Source organism: Monodon monoceros, unplaced genomic scaffold (assembly GCF_005190385.1).
Source record: "Monodon monoceros isolate NGI ecotype Baffin Bay Population unplaced genomic scaffold, NGI_Narwhal_1 Super_Scaffold_12, whole genome shotgun sequence".
In the NCBI taxonomy this organism is placed as follows: Eukaryota; Metazoa; Chordata; class Mammalia; order Artiodactyla; family Monodontidae; genus Monodon; species Monodon monoceros.
In genome coordinates this window covers 161,249,898-161,268,103 of record NW_021703768.1, presented here as the reverse complement: position 1 = coordinate 161,268,103, position 18,206 = coordinate 161,249,898, and the positions used below count along the sequence as shown (strand labels likewise).

Here is an 18,206-nt window from a genome sequence, read left to right as displayed (position 1 = left end):
AGCCAACGCACCGGCGGCGTTTACAGTCCCTAAAGTCTCATGTGATTTCAACCACATTTTGTTCTTTTACAAAGAAGGTATGTGGCCGGGAAGAGCTGGGGTGGCTGCAGGGACCCCACCTGGCCCCATCCAACGGGGGGGCTCCCTCTGGGCTAGGGGAGGGAGGAGGAGGAGGGAGGGGGTCCCTCTTCCCTCTGGTAAAGGGGGGGGCACGCTCTGCCTTCCCAGCACCCAGAGGCACCAGCGACATTAGGGTGGGGGTCAGAGCGGCACCTGCCTACCTGTCGGGAAACTCAGCGAGTTAACACCTGGAAGGCAGCGTGTTTGTCAGGGGACCACGTGAACACCTGGACGTGTAACACGGCTGGTCACAGGTGCCCCAGGAGGCTGGCGTCCCCCTCGGGCCTGGGCAGCCTGGGCAGCCTGGGCAGCGGGGCGGGGATGCAGCTGACGGCCTCAGGCACAGCTGGGTGGGCTGGTGACCAGGAGCCGGCTCCAACTGTCGTGTGGCCACACCCTGCCCCGTGCCCTTCCCTGGGCTGGCAGCTCAGCTGCAGGTTGGGGTGAAGCAAGACAATTCCAGGGGACCGGCCCCGGCGCGGGACTCAGGGAGCGCGTGCTCCGTCAGGGAGCAGGGAGGCTGAGGGGCCCCGCCTTGTCGAGGAGGCTGACGCCCCAGGACCACAGGGGCGGCCTAAGTGGGAGGGGACCGGCCAGGGCTGGAGGACCTGGCGGCATTCTCCGCACCCTGGCTTCATCAGCGCTCCCCCTGGGGGCCACTGTAGCCACCTTGGCACTGGCACTGCCTCCAACTTTGTCAAGATGGAATCACTGTCTGGGGCTTCCTCACCGGGAACAGAGCAGGCTACCTGGCCTGGGCTCTCTCTGTGCAGTCCATCCAACCACTGGTCTGAGCTGGTGGCCAGCGGGGGGAAGGTGCTGTCACTTGCCTGGGAGGTGTCTCCACCCCTACATTCCCCACCCCAGCCTCGGGGCAGGGGGAGCAGTGCAGCCGGCAGGAGAGGTGACAGCGGCAGACAGCACTGCTGTGGCGTCCTGGGCCCACAGGGGAGGGACAGGGCATCACAGGCAGGCCCTGGGCCTGGCGTTCAGGCCTCCTAGTGCAGCAGAGGGTCCGAGGCTCCTCTCCTCCCCGCCCCCCCCGCCCCGAAAGCACACCGCAGCACCAACCTTTGGGCAGGTGATCCTAAAACAAAACTCCAAAGAACCGCCACTCCGGTCAGCTCATCACAGACACGTTTATTGCTAGAATCAGGTCTTAAGTTCTAGGGCGGTTCCGACATATACCACAGTGAGGAAATGCTGCCATCATTGTAAAAATAATTGTCGGGTGAACTAAGGTCATGGTCACGATTAACGTGCACAGATCCCACAGAAATAGGAACATCTGCTCGACCCCTAACTTTACAAATAAGACTGGACTCTACCCGGGAGTGACCTCGGGGTCCTGGTGAGATGTGCCCACGGTGCTGCCCAGCTGCTGGCACCACCCGGAAATCTCCTCTGCTGATATCCACGAGGCCTCGAGCTGCTGATCGCCCCGAGGAATCCTCTGGGAGGGTCACAGCGTCACAGCGGATCTGTGGGTGGGGCTTGCGGCCCAGCAATGTCCTCTTCACAACAGGACAGGAACTTAAAAGTCAACTTTTCTAAAGTGCTCTGATGCGTCTCAGTACAAAACACAAACACTGATTACAGACGTGGCACGTGTCCTGGGGCAGGGAGGCTGCTGCTCTTTGCTGCTCGCTGGTGCCGCAGGCCCTCGGGCAAGGGCGAGGTGGGGGAGGTCCCCAGAGGGGCAGGAAACAGCTCTGGAGAGGTCCGGAACCACTGTCAGTTCCTTGTCACTGCTGGCTGTGTCACCTCGCCCCGGGTGCCCGGGCTCCTGTTCCGCCAGGACTCAGTCTTCCCGCCAATGCTTTGGGCCGTGGGTTCCACTGGGGAGCCTGGGGTGCAGGAAGAGGCTGGAATGCCCCACCCTCCCGCCTGGCACCCAAGCCTGCACTTGGCCAGAGCTGGAATGTGGGTCTGACCCAGTTATCACCCTGGGACTGTTCATGGACATGCGACGCCATCCCCGACACCTACAGCCTCGCCTCGAGGCTGGACCAGCGGCTTTCTCCCTCCTCCTGGGTGTTTGTTGACAATAAGCTGCAACAGCTCACTGGACTTGAGGTGCCCGCGAGGCGGCCGTCTGTGCACTTGCTGGCAACAGTCACCACCCAGGCCACATGGGTCCCTCCGGCGTTCCACCCCACTGCCCTTTGTCCCAGCATCTATCTGCCCATCGGCTCGGGACACCAGCCCTAGGGGCTACCCCCTGGCAGCCCTGGAACAACTGGCCCATCTCATGGGGATGGAGGACCCTCCACCCGGGGCTGGGACCCTCAGGTGTGTGCCAGCCCTGGCTGAAGCTCTGGACTTGGCTTCCTGGGCGCCTGGTGTTCGAGAGGCCCACAGAACCACGCTGCCTTGGTGAGGCGCCTTGGGAAAGCACCGAGTTTGACAAGAGCAGGTTTTAAAAACCTCCACCACATTAAAATGAGCTACGCTCAGTCCCTTCCAGGTCAGCCCCTTTCAGGACGAGTTTCTGCACCTGTAGGACCCGCCAGGCAAGCCATCAGCCAACCTCTCTGGCTGCCCAGCCCTGTGGCCCTGTCCCGGGAGAGCTGTGTGCCACCCCTGGCTGGGCTCATGTCTTGGCCTGGAGGTTCACCATGAACCCACTCCTGGAAGTCAACTCTGCCTGATTCTGCGGACAGAGCCAACACCACTGGGCCCCTTCTGGTGCCATAATGACTCATTCCAGGGTCTCCTGGTGGCCATGGAGCCCAGCCTGGGCCAGCATCTCCTCAGGCCAGGGTCTGGCCTGTTGTCATGCTCTAGGTGGAACCACCACAGTTGGTCACTACCTCGCAAACACAGCCTGGAGTTGGTCTCTCCTCTACCCAACTGGGGCGCTACGATGACAGCTCCATGGGTTAGCTTTGGTTCAACCTTCCGTTAAAAACTCTCCTTTTTGTATTAGAAAAAATAAGTTTACAAAGTTGCCCAGGCACCACTGCTAATCCTACAGAGAGCCTCAAGATGGCAGGCCAACGCTGCCCCGGCCTGGTGGTGGTTGGTAGAGGCCTACTTGGGAAGGGGAGAGGGCCGCGGGGCGCGTCCCCAGAGAGCACGGATGGTGGCGGCACAGGAAGGGGTCTGCACCCTGAGCCACGCCCCCTAGAAGAAGATGACATCTTCCTGGCTGGCTTCTTCCTTGTCGAGTGGTGTGGAGAACAGGGCTACGGGTGGGAAGGATGCCCCCCAGGCCTTGAGGGTGAAGTACTCGTTGGGGACATCAGCCGGGACCGGGGATGGGGCTGGGAGGCAGGAGTCTGGAAGAGAGAGGGGGTTGTGGGTGTCAGGAGCTGCCAGGCACTGTGGGTGCCAGGGGGTGGGGGTGGGGTGCAGGCCGGCTCACCTGGGGGCGGTGTGGAGCTGCGCAGGACGGGACTCAGCGAGCGGCGGCTCCGAGAGGCGTTCTCCTCTTTGCCCATGAACTTGTTGAGAAGCAGTGGCTGCTTCAGGTCAAATGAGGCTGGAAGTGGGAGAAAGGTGCCGGCTGGGGTGCTCGGCCTCGCTCCAGGCACAGGAGCGCTCTGCGGACCTGGGCCAGGGCCTCATCCCACTTCTCGCCCACACTTTCCCCAGCGCCCGTTCCCAGGAATAGACCCCACTCAGACGTTAGGCCCCAAATTCAGTGACAAAATCCAGGGCAGACACCCCTGCCCGACCACAGAAGGCCCTGGAGTCATTCAACCTTTGGACGAGAGGCCCTGTGACCCTGCCGCTCAGTGGTCCTGGGACACAGGCCCTGCTCCCCAGGAATGTCCCAGGGACTTTCCCCCTGGGCCTTCCCTACCAGGGCCAACTGGCTGCAGGGTGCTCTGGTGCAAGGGCTGAGCGTGCCATCGGTGGAGCAAGCACACCAGCAGAGCTGGCAGCACCTGGACCAGCGCAGGGCGGGGCTCGGTGGGGGAGCGGTAGCATTGATCACTGTGCAAATTCCTGCCCGACTTCCGCCCGGGGTGACTAACTGCGCAAAGGTTTCCAAGGCGCGTTTCTGAGTCACCAGGGCGTTCCCTTGTCCCTGATCCCAGTTTGAGGGCCAAGGCGGGAACAGAGCTGAGGTTTGATGTTTCCATTTTTTTGCTCTTTGAGATGAAAGACCTCCACATGTTGGGGCGGAGGGGGCAGCCTCAGCTGCCTCACCAGTTGTGCCTTGGGGTTTCCTCCCGATGCCCCCTCCAAAGGCGAGGGGCCAGGCGGGCCCTGGGCAAGGTAGGGAGGGGGCTGCCAGGAGGCCCCGACTCACCTGAGCTCTCTGAACGGTGGGAGCCCCGGCTCTTGCTGCCCTTGTCCTTGCCGCCCTTGGTGGAGGCGGCCAGCTTGGTGGGGATCTGCTGCTGCACGGCCGCCTGCCTCTGGATCTGGTTAGTGGCGCTGAGCAGCTGGATGGGCACGTCGCTCTTGGCTGGCCGACCCTCAGCCGGGGTGCTGTCCCTGCGGGTCACCTCGGGGCGCTCTGTGTACTCAGGCCCGGCACCAGACAGCAGCGAGCTCACCCGGGGCCGTGGCGCTTTAGTCAGGGCCGCGGACCCTTCCAGCCCTTCCCCGTTGAAGCTGGGAGTGTGGCTGGGGGGCTGGGCCTGAAAGAGCGCCAGAAGACACCAACGCTGGTTCCTTCGGGCAGCCCTTCCGTGTCCCGACAAGGAGCCACGCCCCGCAGATTTGCATGGCGCTGCAGGGCCAGCCTCGCCCGCACTCTGCCGGCTCCCGGGTGGGGCGGGGTTTTTGGAGATGGATGGACCTGGCCTGCCTGCCCGCCCAACTCCCGGGTGAGGGGTGGCTTAACGGAAGCTTCTTAGCTGGGAGGGTCAGATCTGGGTAGAGACTGACGCTGGTCCGACGGAGCTGCCATTTACCGCCTGCCCCCAAAATACATACACACCCACGCATGTGCTCATGCACTCACAACTCAGACACGCCCGCGCCCGCGCGGGCCCAGGGCGCACCCCCGGCGCTCACCTCCGCAAGCACCTCGGGCGGCAGCGCCCCGGCCGCCCCGGGCACCGTGTTCTGCTTCTTCACCCTGCGCAGCAGCTCCAGCCGCTCGCGCTCCCGCTCCACGGCGCGCTGGGCTTCGCGCAGCCGCTCCAGGTCGTGCTGGTAGGCCTGGCGCTGGCGCTCCAGCTCCTCGCGCTCCTGGCTCAGCTGCTCCTGCAGCCGCAGCGCCTCGGTCTCGCGCTGCTGCAGCCGCGCCGAGGCCAAGCCCAGCTCCTGGCGCTGGCGCTCCCGCTCGCGCTCCCAGCGCTGCTGCTCCAGCCGCAGCTGGCCCTGCAGCTTCTGCACGCCCGCCAGCTCCTCCCGCTGCTTCTCGAAGTTGCGCTGCCGCTCCTGCTCCAGCAGCAGGTTCCCGCGCGTCGACTGCAGCCGGAACTGCTTCTCCCGCTCCTGGAGGGCCGCCCTCTGCGTCTCCACATAGCTGTCCTGCTGGGCGATGACTGCCTGGGGGAGGGGAGGGCCGGTGAGCGGCCGGCTTCAGGAAGAGCCCGGCCTTCCCCCAGACCACAGCCTCAACCCGGAGAAGGGCACGTGCAGCCTGCCACGCTCCCCGAAAGCCGCGTACCTGGAGGCTGAGGAGCAGCTGGGACAGTGTCTGGATCCGCCGGACAAGCTGCTGAGAAAGGGAGAGGGACGTTGGCGCTCTGCAGGAAGCCCCGCCGGGCGTGCGTGCCGGCCCTGGGGGGACGCACAAGCCCGCGCTTACCTCCGACTCCAGGAGGGCGGGCAGCCGGGGGCTGGGCTCAGCACCTGGTGCCTCCGCCTGTGGAAACACGGCATCACAGCTCAGAGAGCTTCTAAGGGCCAATCCAACTCGAGCGGGACACGCGTATTATCGCTGAGGTATCCCCGTAGCATGGGACAGGCCCCCGCCTGATCGTCTGACGTGTGCCAGCCTTGGTGTCTGGAAACTGAGGGCGCAGGGTGGGTGCAGGGTGGCCTCCGGGAGGTGCGAGGGCGGCGGGCGGGCTGGGCCCGCCGTGTGGGAGGTTCTTAGCCTGGCCGCGGGGGTGGGCTGGCAGGGGGTGGTTGTCAGAAAAGCCCAGGCCTCAGACCTCAGAGGTGGCCAGAGGCAGCCAGCCTCCAACTCTGACCCCAGCGCTTGGCAAGGGTGGGCCTTCTGAGTCAAAGAGGAGGGAACAGCCAGTGACCTTGGCATCCGGCCGGGGGCGGGGGGGGGGGGGCAGGACACCTGTGCAGACTGAAAGCTCGTGGTCCCTGTAAGGTGGCGCTCACCTGTTGCTGAGGCCGCCGCCCTGAGCCCGCCCCTCCCCTGCCTCCCACCCCGCCCTTGCCGGGGCCTGCAGGAGGAACCAGGAGGGTCACCTGGCCACATGTCAATCTGCACATTAACTATTAGTCACCGTCAACCAGGACGACGCTGCTCACTATTTGCCCTGAGACGGAAAAACCAGACAAGCCAAGCACAGGCTGTTCACCCTCACTGACGATAATTAAAAGCACTGGGGCCGACTCTGTATGGAGCTCGGGAACATCCCAAGGAGGCAGCGTACCGCCTGCGGTGCTTCCTCGGAGGCCCCCGGGGTGTCGCCGAGCCTCGAGTCCGGGCTGCCCGCGGCGCCCTGCCAGTCTCGGAGGCTGGGGTTGCTGCTGCAGACGTTCTTCTGAAAACTGCCATCTGAAACCCCAAGTCAAGCGCATGAGATGCCGCGGGTCCCGAGGGTTCTGCATGCCCTGTTCCCCACCCCGCCCCCAGCCTGGGCAGGAATCGTGGCCGGGCTGCTGCCTTCCAACCTGGGCAGAAAGGGCGGCATCTGGGGTTCAGAGACCAGCAGCAGGAACTGGCCTGGGTGCTGCTGTCAGAATGTGACTCACCACCCCTGGAAAGTTCCAGAACCCTGACCCCGGAGAGTTTATAGAAGGTTGAGAGGAATCAGCAGCAGAGATGCTGAACAGCAAACGCCTGGGCTTTGCCAAGGATGCTTTGTGAAGGGAACGTTTTAAGAAACTGCACATCCTCCTGCACCCGCCGACCTCCTGGGGTCCCGAGAAGCCCCAGCCCCGAGAGGAGGCGGCGCCACTCACTCTTGCCGGGGCTGCCGGCGCTGTCGTAGCCCCCGGAGGCCTCCACTCTCCGAGCTGGGGACGAGAAGCCACCCCCGTCATCCACCTGGCCGTTGGTGCTGCCCAGCCGCCTGCAGATGAGGCTCTGGATGTCCTCGACTGTGGAAGGAGATGGAGGGGAACCAAGTCACCCGCGGCCCTGCCGTGGGCATCAGAGCAGGGTGCAGGGACCCGGGCCACGGCTTCGCAGGGTGTCAGTTACCCCCTCTGACTCTGCGCACCCCCTACACAGGTACTGCAACCAGGATGTGCCAATCTGTATCTACACGAGGCCGGACCTTGGGGCGCTCTGGGCCCTGAGCCTGGGGCTGCACTGGGCCTAGGAGGGAACTTGGTGTGGCCACTGTCTGTGTGCTGACGGTCATACAGAAGGTCAGGGGCCACAGGAGGTGGCCTTGGGGGAGCAGGGCTGGTCACATAAGGTGTTCGAGGACAGACGGGCTTTGGCCAGGTGAGGAGGTGGGGAGACTATTCTAGGCCAAGGCACAGGACATGAGAGGGCCTCGGGAGCCCAAGAACAGTGGTGACTGGAGACATGGGAGGCATGGCCGGAGGGAGCAAGGCTGAGCAGGGGCACAGTCCAAGCGGGACCCCTCTGGCCTTTTCACTCCGATGGAAAATTCTGGAGGGCAGGGCTGTGTCTGTCTCACCTGCCGTTGAAAGAACAGTGCTGGCCCTCCTGCCTGACTGCCCAGCAGGAGCACATGCCCTGGCCTAGCATGGGGCTCAGCAGCTGCGTGGAAGTTTCTAGGAGCTCCGCAAGGACCCTGTCAGCTCCTGGAAGCAGGCTGCTTACCGGCCAGTGCCCTCCCGTGGCTGTGCGGCCAGGAGCCCCTGAAACAACCCACCGAATGTGTATGTGTGTATTTTTCTGGGGACAGCGTCAGTGACCCACTCATCAGAAAAGAGGAACCGTCTCAGTCAATTTGAGACCCCCGGGTCCAGCACTGGGAGTGTTTGTTGAGTGAATAGGAGATGGTACTGTAAACCTGCAGCGAGGGGTCTGCACCCGACTGGGTCCAAGGGCCTTCCAGCTCTAAGCAGAATAGAGGCAGACAGAATCGTGCCCGGACAGGGTGGCCTGTGGGCCCCACGGGGCTGTGTGCCCAGCCTGGGGTCTCCCAGGAGCCCACCAGGCAGCACAGGGAGGGCGGGCCGGCACTCAGCGAGGGCTGGTGGCTACTTACTCTCACTCATGGCCGACTTGAGAATCAGCTCCCCCTGCAGGTTCTCGGGGGGGTCCCCTCCCCGGAAGAGGAGCCGAGCCGGGGCGAGGTCCTCGAGGCCGCTCATCTCAGCCATCTCCAGGTAGATGTGCTGCTTCTCGCTGAGGCTCTGGGCGATCTGCTGGTCTTTAATGTTAAGTCGCTCTGCAAAGTGGCAATGGGTGTGGGGTTCGGCCTCCTCTGGGGTAGTTTCCCCCAGGAGCTGGTATAAGGATGCCTCACAGGGCCAGGCGGGCCTCTGGGAACCCTGCTGATCCACGCCCTGTCCGGAGCTGGACCTCTCCCTTCGTCCAACATTCCTGACCAGCAGGCAAGGGCGTGGCCCTGTCTCCAGCTTATTTCCCTCAATTATAAAAATCAAACACGGTGGGGGTATGGGGGAGGACCATAACGGGCTGATTTTTATTAGTTTGGGACAAATTGAGAGCCTTATGAGACTTAGTTTTCTAATCTTCTTACAAGTCTCTGGGTTTTATACTTTTTTTTTTGGCCGCACCATGAGGCATGAGGGATCTTAGTTCCCTGACTAGGGGTTGAACCCGGGCCCCCTGCAATGGAAGCATAGAGTCTTAACCACTGGACCACCAGGGAAGTCCCTATACCTCTTTTTTGCTGCCACGACTACAACTTATTTTACTAGACTTTCTCACTGGTGATTGCTAGTATAAATATACACATCCCGTTCAGCTAAATTATTGAGCTCTCTTACATTTCAAATAGTTTTCCAGTTGATTCTACAGGATTTCCTAGGCAGATAATCATGTCACCTACAAAAAATAATTCTGCCACCTCCCTACCAATCGTGATCTCTTACTTCTGCTTCTTCCCTTACTACCCTGGCTGGAATGTCCAGGAGGAAGATACTAATGGTGAGAGTGGGGGGGTGGGGGGCCCTGCCTTGCTCCTGACTTTGATGGGAGTGTCCCTGATGGTCCAGTGTAAAGGATGAGATTGGCTTTTGGTCCAAGATAATAAAGGAGATCTTGGTGAAGGAAACATCTATTTCTAATTCACTAAGACTCTTGTCAGGAGTGGGTGATGAGGAGACGTTCCTGTATGATTCTGTGGTATCCATGGAGATGCGTCTGTGCAGGGCATGTATTTTATTACCCTCCGACAGAAATAAGAGTTAGAACGGGACACACTGGGGAGGAGGTGAACCAGCGCCGAGGGACCGGCGGAGCCCTGACAACACTGGAACAGCCCTGAGGCTGAGTGGATGGGCCCCTACTTTCTAGATGTTGGTCTTCTACCACTATTTGCCGTGTGGCTGACAGGGTCTTGGTGTTCCAGCCTGGTGTCAGGCCTGAGCCTCCGAGGTGGGAGAGTCGAGTTCAGGACATTGGACCACCAGAGACCTCCCGGCTCCACGTAATATCAATTGGCAAGAGCTCTCCCAGAGATTTCTGTCTCAACGCTAAGACCCAGCTCCACCCAATGGCCAGCAAGCTCTAGCGCTGGGCGCCCCATGCCAATCAACTAGCAAGACAGGAACACAATGCCACCCATTAGCAGAGAAGCTGCCTAAGATCATACTGAGTTCCCAGACACCCCAACACACACCACCAGATGCGGCCCTGCCCACCAGAAAGACAAGATCCAGCCCCACCCACCAGAACACAGGTAGGCACCAGTCCCCTCCACCAGGAAGCCTACACAAGCCAGTGAACCAACCTCACCCACTGGGGGCAGACACCAAAAACAACGGGAACTACGAACCTGCAGCCTGTGAAAAGGAGACCCCAAACACAGTAAGTTAAACAAAATGAGAAGACAGAGAAACACACAGCAGATGAAGGAGCAAGGTAAAAATGCACCAGACGAAACAAATGAAGAGGAAATAGGCAGTCTACCTGAAAAAGAATTCAGAGTAATGATAGTAAAGATGATCCAAAATCGTGGAAATAGAATGGAAAAAATACAAGAAACGTTTAACAAGAAGCTAGAAGAACCAAAGAGCAAACAAACAATGATGAACAACACAATAAATGAAATTAAAAATACTGTAGAAGGGTTCAATAGCAGAATAACTGAGGCAGAAGAACGGATAAGTGACCTGGAAGATAAAACAGTGGAAATAACTACCACACAGCAGAATAAACAAAAAAGAATGAAAAGAATTGAGGACAGTCTCAGAGACCTCTGGGACAACATTAAACACAACAACATTCGAATTATAGGGGTCCCAGAAGAAGAAGAGAAAAAAAAGGGACTGAGAAAATATTTGAAGAGATTATAGTTGAAAACTTCCCTAACATGGGAAAGGAAATAGTCCATCAAGTCCAGGAAGCACAGAGAGTCCCATACAGGATAAATCCAAGGAGAAACATGCCAAGACACATATTAATCAAACTATCAAAAATTAAATACAAAGAAAAAATATTAAAAGCAGCAAGGGAAAAGCAACAACATACAAGGGAATCCCCATAAGGTTAACAGCTGATCTTTCAGCAGAAACTCTGCAAGCCAAAAGGGAGTGGCAGGACATATTTAAAGTGACGAAAGGGAAAAACCTGCAACCAAGATTACTCTACCCAACAAGGATCTCATTCAGGTTCGACGGAGAAATTAAAACCTTTACAGACAAGCAAAAGTTAAGAGAATTCAGCACCACCAAACCAGCTTTACAACAAATGCTAAAGGAACTTCTCTAGGCAGGAAACATAAGAGAAGGAAAAGACCTACAAAAACAAACCCAAAACAATTAAGAAAATGGTAATAGGAACATACATATCGATAATCACCTTAAATGTAAATGGATTAAATGTGCCAACCAAAAGACACAGACTGGCTGAATGGATACAAAAACAAGACCTGTATATATGCTGTCCAGAAGAGACCCACTTCAGACCTAGGGACACATACAGACTGAAAGTGAGGGGATGGAAAAAGATATTCCACGCAAATGGAAACCAAAAGAAAGCTGGAGTAGCAATTCTCATGTCAGACAAAATAGACTTTAAAATAAGGACTATTACAAGAGACAAAGAAGGACACTACATAATGATCAAGGGATCAATCCAAGAAGAAGGTATAACAATTATAAATACTTAGGCACCCAACATAGGAGCACGTCAATACATAAGGACAATGCTAACAGCCATAAAAAGGGAAATTGACAGTAACACAATCATAGTAGAGGACTTTAGCACCCCACTTTCACCAATGGACAGATCATCCAAAATGAAAATAAATAAGGAAACACAAGATGTTTTAATAATGAAACATTAGACAAGATGGACTTAACTGATATTTATAGGGCATTCCATCCAAAAACAACAGAATACACTTTCTTCTCAAGTGCTCATGGAACATTCTCCAGGATAGATCATATCTTGGGTCACAAATCAAGCCTTGGTAAATTTAAGAAAATTGAAATTGTATTAGGTATCTTTTCCAACCACAATGCTATGAGACTAGATATCAATTACAGGAAAAAAACTCTAAAAAAAAATACAAACACATGGAGGCTAAACAATACACTACTAAATAACCAAGAGAAAAAAAAATAATAACCAAGAGATCACTGAAGAAATCAAAGGGGAAATCAAAAAATACCTAGAAACAAATGACAATGAAAACATGATGACCCAAAACCTATGGGACACAGCAAAAGCAGTTCTAAGAGGGAAGTTTATAGCAATACAATCCTACGTCAAGAAACAAGAAAAATCTCAGATAAACAACCTAACCTTACACCTAAAGCAATTAGACAAAGAAGAACAAAAAACCCCCAAAGTTAGCAGAAGGAAAGAAATCATAAAGATCAGATAGGAAATAAATGAAAAAGAAATTAAGGAAACAATAGCAAAGATCAATAAAACTAAAACCTGGTTCATTGAGAAGATAAACAAAATTGACAAACCATTAGCCATATTCATCAAGAAAAAAGAGAAGACTCAAATCAACAGAATTAGAAATGAAAAAGGACATGTAACAACTGACATTGCAGAAATACAAAGGATCATGAGAGATTACTACAAGCAACTATATGCAAATAAAATGCACAACCTGGAAGAAACGGACAAATTCTTAGAAAAGCACAACCTTCCAGACCGAACCAGGAAGAAATAGAAAATATGAACAGACCAATCACAAGCACTGAAATTGAAACTGTGATTAAAAATCTTCCAACAAACAAAAGCCCAGGACCAGATGGCTTCACAGGCAGATTCTATCAAACATATAGAGAAGAGCTAACGCCTGTCCTTCTCAAACTCTTCCAAAATATAGCAGAGGGAGGAACACTCCCCATCTCATTCTACGAGGCCACCATCACCCTGACACCAAAACCAGACAAAGATGTCACAAAAAAAGAAAACTACAGGCCAATATCACTGATGAACATAGATGCAAAAATCCTCAACAAAATACTAGCAAACAGAATCCAACAGCACATTAAATCATGATCAAGTGGGGTTTATCCCAGGAATGCAAGGATTCTTCAATATATGCAAAACAATCATTGTGATACACCATATTAACAAACTGAAGGATAAAAATCATATGATCATCTCAATGGATGCAGAAAAAGCTTTCGACAAAATTCAGTACCCATTTATGATAAAAACTCTCCATAAAGTAGGCACAGAGGGAACCTACCTCAACATAATAAAGGCTATATATGACAAACCCACAGCCAACATCATTCTCAATGGTGAAAAACTGAAACCATTTCCTCTAAGATCAGGAACAAGACAAGGTTGCCCACTTTCATGACGATTATTCAATGTAGTTTTGGAAGCTCTGGCCACAGCAATCAAAGAAAAAGAAATAAAAAGAATCCAAATCGAAAAGAAGAAGTAAAACTGTCACTGTTTGCCGCTGACATGATACTATACATAGAGAGTCCTAAAGATGCTACTAGAAAACTACTAGAGCTAATCAATGAATTTGGTAAAGTAGCAGGATACAAAATTAACGCACAGAAATCTCTTGCATTCCTATACACTAATGATGAAAAATCCGAAAGAGAAATTAAGGAAACACTCCCATTTACCACTGCAGCAAACAGAATAAAATACCTAGGAATAAACCTACCTAAGGAGACAAAAGGCCTGTATGCAGTAAACTATACGATACTGATGAAAGAAATTAAAGATGATACAAACAGATGGAGAGACACACCATATTCTTGGACTGGAAGAATCAACATTGTGAAAATGACTATATTACCCAAAGCAATCTACAGATTCAATGAAATCCCTATCAAACTACCAATGGCATTTTTCACAGAACTAGAACAAAAAATTTCACAATTTGTATGGAAACACAAAAGACCCCGAATAGCCAAAGTAATCTTGAGAAAGAAAAATGGAGATAGAGGAATCAGGCTCCCTGACTTCAGACTATACTACAAAGCTACAGTAATCAAGACAGTATGGTACTGGCACAAAAACAGAACTATAGATCAATGGAACAGGATAGAAAGCCCAGAGATAAACCCACACACAAATGGTCACCTTATCTTTGATAAGGTGATAAGGTGATAAGAATATACAGTGGAGAAAAGACAGCCTCTTCAATAAGTGGTGCTGGGAAAACTGGACAGCTACATGTAAAAGAATGAAATTAGAACACCTCCTAACACCATACACAAAAATAAACACAAAATGGATTACAGACCTAAATGTAAGGCCAGACACTATAAAACTCTTAGAGGAAAACATAAGCAGAACACTCTATGACATAAATCACAGCAAGATCCTTTTTGACCCACCTCCTAGAGTAATGGAAACAAAAACAAAAATAAACAAATGGGACCTAATGAAACTTAAAAGCTTTTGCACAGCAAAGGAAACCATAAACAAGGTGAAAAGACAACCCTCAGAATGGGAGAAAATATTTGCAAACGAAGCAAATGACAAAGAATTAATCTCCAAAATATACAAGCAGGTTGTGCAGCTCAATATCAAAAAAAACCCAAACAACCCAATCCAAAAATGGGCAGAAGACCTAAATAGACATTTCTCCAAAGAAGATATACAGATTGCCAACAAACACATGAAAGGATGCTCAACATCACTAATCATTAAAGAAATGCAAATCGAAACTACAATGAGGTATCACCTCACACCTGTCAGAATGGCCATCATCAAAAAATCTACAAACAATAAATGCTGGAGAGGCTGTGGAGAAAAGGGAACCCTCTTGCACTGTTGATGGGAATGTAAATTGATAGAGTCACTATGGAGAACAGTATGGAGGTTCCTTAAAAAGCTAAAAATAGAACTACCATACAACCCTGCAATCCCACTACTGGGCATATACCCTGAGAAAACCATAATTCAAAAAGAGTCATGTACCACAATGTTCATTGCAGCTCTATTTACAATAGCCAGGACATGGAAGCAACCTAAGTGTCCATTGACAGATGAATGGATAAAGAAGATTGGCACATATACACAATGGAATATTACTCAGCCATAAAAAGAAACGAAATTGAGTTATTTGTAGTGAGGTGGATGGACCTAGAGTCTGTCGTACAGAGTGAAGTAAGTCAGAAAGAGAAAAACAAATACCGTATGCTAACACATATATATGGAATCTAAAAAAAAAAAAGGTCATGAAGAACCTAGGGGCAGGACAGGAATAAAGACGCAGACGCACAGAATGGACTTGAGGACACGGGGAGGGGGAAGGGTAAGCTGGGACGAAGTCAGAGAGTGGCATTGACATATATAAAACTACCAAATGTAAAATGGATAGCTAGTGGGAAGCAGGTGCATAGCACAGGGAGATTAGCTCGGTGCTTTGTGACCACCTAGAGGGCTGGGATAGGGAGGGTGGGAGGGAGACGCAAGAGGGAGGGGATATGGGGATATATGTATACACAGAGCTGATTCACTTTGTTGTACAGCAGAAACTAACACAACATTGTAAAGCAATTATACTCCAATGAAGATGTTAAAAAACAAATTTGGAACAGGATGAAATGAATACTATGTTAACGTTATACTTTCAGGGGTCAGTGGGATTTCTCTGATTTCTTTTGGACATTTTTATTCCTTAATACCTTCAAACTTGCACCTCTCCCCACAAAAAGAAACAAAATACATACTGCCTAATTTTATGCGCTTACTGCTCAAATGTTACCTATGTTAAACATAAATATCACAGTGAGTGAGAGAGAGGAGGGGAGTTGCCTGAGACCACAAAGTACCGAGATGGATTCTTGGCAATGACCTCGCTGAAATCTCACAGGAATCTGTTAAAACCGGGGAGCAGAATAAGCACGATGTGGTCCATCCATACAATGGAATATTATTCAGCCTTAAAAAGGAAAGAGATTCTGCCACAGGGATGAACCTTGAAAACATCACGCTTGGTAAACTAAGACAGTCACAAAGCGACAACTATCCCCATTTATACGAGGTGTCTGGAATAAGTAAGTTCATAGACAGAAAGACAGTAGGACAGAAGTTCCCAGCTGCTGGAGATGGGGAAAGAACGGGAGTGACTGCTAATGGGGATGGCGTTTCTTTCTGGAGTGATGAAAACAGCCTAAAATTGACTGTGATGGTTGCACATCCTTTTGGTATACACTAAAGTCCACTGCATGGCACACTTTAAATGGGTGACTGGTAAGGTATGTGAATTATTGAGCCCTTCTTGAGCGAGGACCGAGGGAGCAACCCTAGCGCCCCACTCCCCTTTCCCACACGCCTTCTGGAAGAGCGCTACCCCAGGGCAAACGGCCCAGAGAACCGCAGGACATGGGATAGCCCACAGCCAAACTCCTGGTCACTTGGGCGGCGGTTCGCTCCATGGCCAGTTCTGACGGGATAGAACAGAAAGGCCACTGCCGGGCCCAGGAGGGCTCTCGGGGCCAAGTCACCAGACGATGTCACACTGACCCCATCCCCCCCACCCCGCCCTTACCTTGGAAGTCCCTCAGCCTCACGGCGCGGGCCTCAACCACCTTCCTCTCCTCCTCGGCCTCGCTGTAGGGGCCCTCCTCCTCGTCCAGGCAGCTGCAGGGAGAGGGGACAGGTGGGCAAGCACGCTCCATGGACTGGCTGCCTCTGAAACAGCACCGAGGTCTGCCTGCAGGCCCGGCTGCAAAGAGCATCTCTGATGTGCTGAGAGATTTAGTTTGTTAATGGTCAACCGTGCAGGACAGAAACACAGCCGTCGGCAAGCATCCAGTCTCAAAGTGTCAGGACGTAACCGGCCACAGGTTTCAAATGTCTTGCGGGGTGCGGGGGGTGGAGGAGACAGAGCAGTTCCTTCCCTGGGGACCTCCCAGCTACAGGACGCTGCAAGGCCAGCAGAGCCGAAGTTGAGGACTGAGGGGGCTCGAAGAAGACGAAAGCTTTGAGAAGCTTCTGGGCATAAAGGGAGGGAGCAGCAGGCTGGGGGTGGGGGCCAGACCACCGTCTGTCGGTGGCAGGAGCCAGGCATCACTCAAAGCCACAGGGCTGGGGTCCTGAGGGGTCCCCTGGCCTGAGGAGGAAGGACAGCCCCCCGTGTCAGGTGGACAGCCCACCAATACAGAGCTGCGGGCCCCGCATCCTCCAGCCACAGACATCTGGGCCTTTTTAGCCGTTGTCGGAAGGGGCTGAATGGCGTCTTCTGTCTGCCCTTAGATGAGGGGACGGACAGAGCACCGAGGTGGAATGACAGGGAGGGAAAAGCGAAGGGGTCGTCCGCCCGCGACCCCCGGCACCCTCGCAGGCGCTCCAAGGTCTCTGCCGATTAAGCCAGCCACCAAAGCCAGGGGCACAGCCGTCAGTGGAGGGAAGGCCCACCCAGGCCCCTCTCACCTCTCCACGGCCCTTCGGATGTGAGCCATCCAGGTGTTCCTGTCCTCCTTGGAGCTGGTGTAGATCTCGTACATCTCGGGCCCGTGCAGGGAGGCGCTGATCAGGAACATGGCTTTCTCCTCGTTGGCCACCTCCCTCACGATGAGCTTTTGCAGCGAGATGATGGGGCGCTTGGAGTCCTGCACAGGTGGGACGGGGCGGGGAGGGTCACTCTGTACCTGGCCTACAGCCGTGGAGCCATGAGTCGGCGGGGAAGGGGACTTGGGGGGGCACGGGGGAGGCATGCACCCTGCTTATCCTCCAACAATTCAAAGCAGAAAGATTTTGCCGCCTGGGGGAAACGGACACTATCGCGATGATATCCTCACATCCTTCTCATGAGCTTGTTCAACGTGCTTAAAAGATGTTTTATAATCGCTAACGCGCGCACACTGCATAAACCTCAGGAGATACAAGAGCAGGCAGTCTGTGACGACAAATAAACCTTCCTCCCAACCGTGTGCCCCAAGCACCCAGAGCCAGCCAGCATTCCCAATCTGTGGTGTGTCCGACAAGAGATAATGCTCTGACCGACCCGTAAAATGCGCTATTTTAACTGGTTGTTATGGGCTATACTGCATTTCCCCCCATTCCCCACTAAATCCAGATGCCGAGGTCCTAATGTGACGGTATTTGGAGACAGGGTCTTTAAAAAGGTGATTAAGTTAAAGCGAGGTCATGAGGGTGGGCCCTGACCCAAAAGGACTGGTGTCTTTCTGAGGAGAGGCAGTCAGGACACAGACACACAGACACACACACAGAGGGCGAGCAGGGGAGGCCATGGGGAGCAGATGGCACAGCAGGTCATAGATGTCGCATCACCCTCGTGAGCGAACACAGCACACACGAGGTGGGCTGGCGTCAGGGTGAGACCACCGTTTGGCAAGACAGCGTGACCTATTTCTGGAAACTTCTTGAGAAGCTAGTTTAAGTCCCTGGGAAAGGGGCGAGACTCTGGAGT

General features: G+C 53.7%; 1 protein-coding gene across 4 annotated transcripts in view; it reads right to left on the bottom strand.

Annotated features, from left to right (window-relative positions):
• Nucleotides 1-1,244: 1,244 nt before the first annotated feature.
• Nucleotides 1,245-18,206, bottom strand: part of ARHGEF18 (Rho/Rac guanine nucleotide exchange factor 18) — a 94,572-nt gene continuing 77,610 nt past the window's right edge. For 3 of the 4 annotated variants that reach the window (XM_029217685.1, XM_029217687.1, XM_029217688.1), the window contains 11 exons: nt 17,207-17,385; nt 16,323-16,414; nt 8,403-8,585; nt 7,177-7,314; nt 6,645-6,769; nt 5,837-5,893; nt 5,696-5,746; nt 5,095-5,574; nt 4,382-4,715; nt 3,488-3,604; nt 1,245-3,401 (listed from right to left, as the gene is read on the bottom strand). In XM_029217685.1, coding sequence (XP_029073518.1) covers nt 3,247-3,401; nt 3,488-3,604; nt 4,382-4,715; nt 5,095-5,574; nt 5,696-5,746; nt 5,837-5,893; nt 6,645-6,769; nt 7,177-7,314; nt 8,403-8,585; nt 16,323-16,414; nt 17,207-17,385 — 1,911 coding nt within the window. In that variant the 3' untranslated portion in view covers nt 1,245-3,246. The remainder of the gene's footprint in view (nt 3,402-3,487; nt 3,605-4,381; nt 4,716-5,094; nt 5,575-5,695; nt 5,747-5,836; nt 5,894-6,644; nt 6,770-7,176; nt 7,315-8,402; nt 8,586-16,322; nt 16,415-17,206; nt 17,386-18,206) is intronic. The other variant, XM_029217686.1, reaches the window with a different exon arrangement.